This window comes from Triticum aestivum, chromosome 2D, assembly GCF_018294505.1.
Source record: "Triticum aestivum cultivar Chinese Spring chromosome 2D, IWGSC CS RefSeq v2.1, whole genome shotgun sequence".
NCBI lineage: Eukaryota > Viridiplantae > Streptophyta > Magnoliopsida > Poales > Poaceae > Triticum > Triticum aestivum.
Window position 1 is genome coordinate 142,640,547 of NC_057799.1, and position 6,743 is coordinate 142,647,289.

At 42.6% G+C, this 6,743-nt stretch overlaps 1 protein-coding gene across 1 annotated transcript; it reads left to right on the plus strand.

Annotated features, from left to right (window-relative positions):
* Positions 1 to 420: 420 nt before the first annotated feature.
* On the plus strand, positions 421 to 5,106 carry LOC123052243 (arabinosyltransferase RRA2). Its single transcript, XM_044475368.1, has 2 exons — positions 421 to 726; positions 3,735 to 5,106. Exons 1-2 carry the CDS (start codon positions 541 to 543, stop codon positions 4,821 to 4,823), a joined length of 1,275 nt encoding a protein of 424 aa, XP_044331303.1. The 5' UTR covers positions 421 to 540; the 3' UTR covers positions 4,824 to 5,106.
* The last annotated feature ends 1,637 nt before the right edge of the window (positions 5,107 to 6,743 follow it).

Sequence of the window (6,743 nt, forward strand, 5' to 3'; positions counted from 1 at the left end):
CCAAGCCCTTTACTTGTGCACTTTACTTTGTGATAGGCACAATGTTTCATGTTATATATCTTGCCATCACATAGTTGTTTATCTTGCTTAGCATAAGTTGTTAGTGCATATAGGTGAGTCCAGTTGTTTTAAGTTTTATGTTTAACAAATTAAACACTAGTTTTATTCCGCATGTGTCCAAGTCTAAACCGTAATTATTTTAAAGGGCATATTCACCCCTCTAGACGACATCCACGATCTTTCACATATTCTACCACTCCCTCCATCTCATAATATAAGAGCATTTTTGACAGAGTTAGTATGTTTTCTAAATAAAACATCATTTCAAATTGGTACATTTGTCCAGCTCAAAAAGGCAAAAATTGCCGTCCAGTGTGCCAACAGCACAGTTCGTTCCACTTAAACAAAGCAAACCGGTCGTCACGTCTCGGCTTAGACCACGCGTTCCATAAAGAAGACGGGAAGGGAATCCACCAAAGCCTCCGCCGTTTCCATAGCTCTCGCCAGATCTCGGTGGCGGCGGCGGCATCACGGAGGCAGATGGCCGGCCGGCGCGAGCCTCCCCTGATGCGCACCGGCTTGGGCAGCGGGCAGCCGCCGTCCCGCGGGTCCCGCATCGCGGCGGCGGTGGCCGTCGGCGTTACTCTCGGCTGCGTCTGCGCGTTCTTCTACCCCGACGGCCTCATCTCCCGCTCCACCGACTCCGCCCTCCACTGGCGTCGCCGGGTAATCTATTCCTCCTTTCTTCTCCTTTCTTCCTTCCCTGTTCGTTTCTTGGTAGACGGAAGGTAGATGACTTGTTGGTTTTGTGATGTATCTTGATTGAAAGGTTTTTTAGTGTTGGTCCGCTTAGTGTGAGATTAATATTCATATATGATTCTTGTTGGACGCTTGCAACAGTGTAACGACAATGGATGAATCTTAGAATCTAAGTCAACCAGGTATGCGTGAGACTCAGATGTGTTAGGGAATGATGGCGTCCATTTTCCCGTTTGGACCAATTACGAGCAGACTGTGGACAATACTTAAAATGCTCCAGTGATATGAAGGTAATTGCCTAGATTAGCATAAAAAATGTCACAACCTCAGAATGGATACACGATGCTCAGAGATTGCTAGCATTTTAGCTGTTGTACATCCAAAAATATGATTATTGTAGTGGAAGAAGGCGATGTCTGCATTTTGCTACATCCTTCTGGTTTCTGCTATGCTTTGTGATTACTTAAGGATGTCGTTGGGCTGGTTATTACATCTGCTTAAGTAGTCGGTGGAATGATTGAACACTTGTATGCTGTGAAATGATTGAACACTTGTATGCTGGTCAGCGATGTTGGCAGCACATGCTGCTCGATTTGTGTTGCAGAAAATAATCACCTTTGCACAAGCACTACTATATTTTGCAATGGCTGCAGCCGGTAGCTTGTGCAGGGGTTCGTGTTAGCAACAAATTTTTTCATTATTTTGTCTATCTACGAATAAACGATATTCCGTGCGCTTGTTGTCAAGTGCCTATAGCTGTGCCATACAGTCAATGTCCTAGCAGTGATCTGAATCAAATAACACAATGGGAATGAATTACACCGTAACAGGCAAAACTGAAAGGGCATTTATGCTCTTGATAATTTTTGGTATTTATGACAACATATCTTAGTGATCTAAGCACATGCTCTAGTCTGTAAACAGTGCCACCATAACATGGAAGGATGCATGGATGGATGCCCCTCTACTCGTAAAAGGAAAAAGAAGTGTTGCCTGATTTCCAATTTTGTTTATCAGAGTTCATAGGGCAACCACACTATTAAGAGGGGGTGCACCCTGAAGATACAGTGGGAATCAACTTTACGTACACGTACACATAAACATATGCACTGAATTTATTCTTCATGTCCGAGGGGAGAGCCTGTCTTAATCCTACCTTGACCAGGGTTCTGTGAACCCCGGAACTTCCGGGGCAGGTCTGGCCAGCTTCCGGGGAAACCAGAGACAGTTTACAATGTGTGCAATCTGGAGAGCCCGGAACCTGCCCGGAACTTCCGTACTACGGAACTTCCGTTGACAAGTCTGGCCAGTTTCCGGGGTCTCCAGAGGAGTTGCACATACGTGCAATCTCTCTGATTAGCCCGGAACCCGCCCGGAACTTGGCCCGGAAAAACAGGCATGCACCTTGGTAGCAATGAGGAGTGGAAATTGCAAACAACCTGACAAGATAGAGAATAAAACTGTTAGCTTCAGACATCTAGGTGCTCCATGGTTCTCACCTAATTGTCTACACTACTCTGTAAGCCTTGCCCATGTATGTTGTTTTGGCTTTCACCTTCAGATGATTTTCCTTGTTAATTGCACTTTGCAGATTCCTAAAATAAGTGTGTATCTCAGTAGTTATATTTCCCATTATTCCCATTTGTTCTTAGGTTTCAAAGAAACTCCAACTAGTTTTTGCTTTGCCAAATTGCCCGAAGCCAAGCATCCTTTCTTGATATAAAATATTAGATTTTGAAATAACGTTTCTAAAGGCAATGACTTGTGGGACCTTAACCTTCGTGCACCAAAATAGTCATATATCATTGTTATAGGCCTCTAAGAACAATTCTAGCAGATTCCCGAAGTGGCTCTCTATCCCTAATAATTTTAGAGGGCCCTCTAAAAACACCTAACTTGCCTTTATATTTAGGCAGAGTAGGGAAAATATAGTGGGCATTCTATTCTCCTGTTTCTCCCCTCGTGCGCCGTTTTCCATCGCCGCCACTACATGGCATCCGGCAAGCTCTCCGCCTCTCCTGGCGCTCGTCTTTTCTTCTACCCTGATGCCGCACGGATGGAGTCCAGCGAGCTCCCCGCAACTCCCTCGCCATCTTCCGCGCTCCCAACCTTGACTTCTCTCCCCCTCCGCCACCCTCATGCAAACCTCCGACGCCGCTCCTCCTTCCGTGCACCCCTCCTACCCCCGGATAGATGCGCCACACTTGGAGAGCTCCACGCCATACTGCTGCTTGAGGGGCGTTCACTCCGCGAAGACCGTAGTCGCGCGACCTGCCCGCCAAGGCCACCTTCGAGCACGTGAGGACCTGAACCCAGAGGTGCCGAGCTCCAGCACCAAACAGATTCTAAATAACACATTCCTATTTTTTTTACAGGGGCATTCAGAAGTTCTGTATGTTCATATATCTAGAAATGATGGAAAGCTATATACATTAAATCATGCTTCCAAAATCTGCACCTTCCAAAATGGCATTCCTAAATTTTTTATGTTCATGTATGGTCAATTGGTCATATATCTACAAATGATGGAAGGTCCCTTGAATCGTGCGTTGACAATCTGCACCTTCCACATGTTTTGGGGTAAGGCCCACATGTCTTATATGAGAGGAGAGGTAGACGACGTACCATCATCACCAAGCATGGTTTTCGAGTCGCGCGACTAGTCGATGAGTCGCAAAAAAATGTCGACTCAAGTCGCGAGTCGCAACTAGTCGCAACTGCAGGCTCGACTTTTTCCGAGTCGCTACCCCAGAGCGACTCAGATGAAAGTCATGTCACCAAGACACCAACTGCCCTTTGATGGTAAAAAAGGATCATGTGCATCTATGTACAAAATCCGATGTTCATAATCTTTCAGTTGGCTTATATATTTACATATCTGTTGTTGGTTGTTTAATTATTATAACCAAGGTGTGTTTTGCTTAAGATGTTCTCTTCACATGCTGCTATTTACATTTATATTTTTGATATGTTAGGCTGACTCAGTTACTTGTGAGACATCGGAGGAAGTTACCAACCTACAGTCACAGTTGGCATCATTGGAGAGAAAAAATGCTGACTTCAGGAAGCAGATCAATGAACTCTCGATGAAGCTTCAAATGGCTGGACAAGGAAAAAACCAGGCTTTGTATAGTGCTGGTCCTTTTGGTACTGTGAAGGCTCTTAGAACAAATCCAACAGTCATGCCTGATGAATCCACCAATCCCAGACTGGCTAAGATATTGCAACAGGTTGCTGTGAAGAAAGAAATCATCGTTGCAGTGGCAAATTCTAACGTGAAACAGACGCTTGAGATGTGGTTTACTAATATCAAAAGAGTTGGAATCACAAATTACTTGGTTGTTGCATTAGATGACAGCATAGAGAACTTCTGCAAGTCCAAAGACGTCCCAGTTTATCGGCGGGATCCTGATGAAGGCATTGACAGCATAGGGAAGACAGGTGGAAACCATGCTGTTTCTGCTTTGAAGTTTCGCATTTTGAGGGAATTCTTGCAGCTTGGGTACAGTGTTCTCCTCTCTGATATTGATATCATGTTCTTCCAGAATCCCTTTGATCATCTTTACGGAGATTCTGATATAGAGTCCATGAGTGATGGCCACGACAATATGACAGCCTATGGTTTCAATGATGTGTTTGATGAGCCTTCAATGGGCTGGGCAAGATACGCACACACGATGCGCATATGGGTTTTTAATTCTGGATTTTTCTTCATAAGGCCAACAATTCCTTCAATTGAGCTTTTGGATAGGGTAGCTGGTCGCCTTTCTCGTGAACCCAAATCATGGGACCAGGCTGTTTTTAACGAGGAACTGTTTTTCCCCTCACATCCTGGTTATGAAGGCCTACATGCATCCAAAAGAACCATGGATATATATCTCTTTATGAACAGCAAAGTTCTCTTCAAGACAGTGAGGAAAAGTGCTCAGCTGCGGAAGTTGAAGCCAGTGATTGTGCATTTGAACTACCATCCTGATAAGGAGGCGCGCATGAAAGCAGTGATTGAATTTTATGTTAATGGAAAGCAGAATGCACTTGATCATTTCCCTGATGGATCAGAATGATAAAACCAAAGCTTATTAGGAGCAGCCAATGACCCTTCTTGTTCTCTTGTTGTTATCCATTGTTCTTGAAACTCTGGATGGAAGCCCGTATCAGTAACTACTGTAAACAATACATGATCATTTTGGAACATTGTGCTTGAGATGTCAGACTTTCAGTGAGCATCTAACCCTGATAGTTCTGTAGTTGGTAACTTGAATGTCGATCTTGATACTACCTTCTGTACTTTGTTGGACTTGAACGATTTTATGTCTTGCACACGGGAATGATTTTATGTCTGGTTAATAATAACTAGCAGTATCGCATCTGCATGTGTGCGTGTAGAGTTATGGTTATATATATTCGCCATGAAGTTTTAATGTGGTAATACATGTTGAAGATATAGTTTAGGACAAAAGGAAAATGTACTCTGGTTAGTTATTTAACGATGGGAACTTAAATCTCCATATTTGAGTGAATCTACACCTGCTATAATAATTCCCTACGAGCATAAGTGGATTAGTGAGGGCATTAGCTAGTTTGGATTGTTAATGGAGTATGGTCATATGGTGGAAGTTGCTCTTCGAAATGTAGGATTCCTCTGATCTCACATCTCTCTGTGTATTGGATGTCACAGCCGTAGCCCATGATAATGTAATAGTTGCATTAGAGATCAATCATGCATCATTTTTAAATGTCAACTTATTTATAATTTTTGTAGTAAGCTTGGGATGTCGATACGTCTTAAATGTATCTATAATTTTTGTATGATTCATGTTACATTGTTAGTTACAAACATTTGAGGCATGCTTCTTTATAAATTTCTATTGCACTAACATATTAATTTCTGGTGTAAGTTCCTGTTTTTGTGTATTTGGTATTTCAGAGAAAAATCTGAGAAAAATGATTACCAGGGCCCAGCCCTTTGGGGGGTGGGGGACATGGTCTAGGTGCCCACCTTACAGGGGCGCCTACAGCCTGTGGGCCCCCCCAGGTTGCCTCCGGTGCTCGATGATCTATATATTCTCCGAAACCCTAAATATCGAGCATTTTTTCGCTACTGCCACGTCGCGTTTTCGAGGCAATCTTCCTTTTTAGTCCAGTCCTGATTTGAACTGTCGGAGGGGAAGTCATCTTCACCATCATCAACCTCAATCCTCACGCTCAAAGATGAGTTGTGAGTAGTCTACCCCCTCACTACGCCAAAGTTGTAATCTCTTCATCTTGATGTGTTTAAATGATCAATACAATAGTCATACGAGCTTTCCTACATGATTATGGTTAATTTGATGTATCTGTAACAATGGTGTTGATCGTGTGATGGATTACTTTTTATGTTCAGATTAATGCATGACATCTTGTTTGATCTATAAATGTATATTTCTCTCCGATTACTTGTTTACTCTTGGGCAGTTTAGATCGGTAATCAGTAGTGGGAGAGATATTCATTACTTGGGTTCAATTTTGCAAAAGTAAACCACCATAGCGACAGAAAGTAGAAAAGATTTGAATTGAATTGTTGTCATTAAGGGTTAAGGTTTATTAGAGGGTCCATTGGAATCCCGTAAACACAACAATATGTCATTTTGCTCAAAGTAATCACATGGGTTCACAGTTAATGTTCAGATGATGCAGAGGATCTTGATCTATGGACGGGCTATTTAGCTATAAGATGCAGAGGCCAGAGGGTATCCCAGTCTAGTAATATTACGGATGTACTGCGTATGTAGAATCAACACATTCATATGTTTGACATGAGCATGAAATATTTCATTATGTACCTTTGCACATGATTATGTTACCTATCGCACTTTTATGTATTGGAGAATTATACTTGGTGAACATATGAACCACAATCCAATTTTTAGCATAAGAATCACCTTCCAACAACTTTTACACACACTTTATTTTCAGTTTTGTTTTATTCCAAAAGTACAAAAATA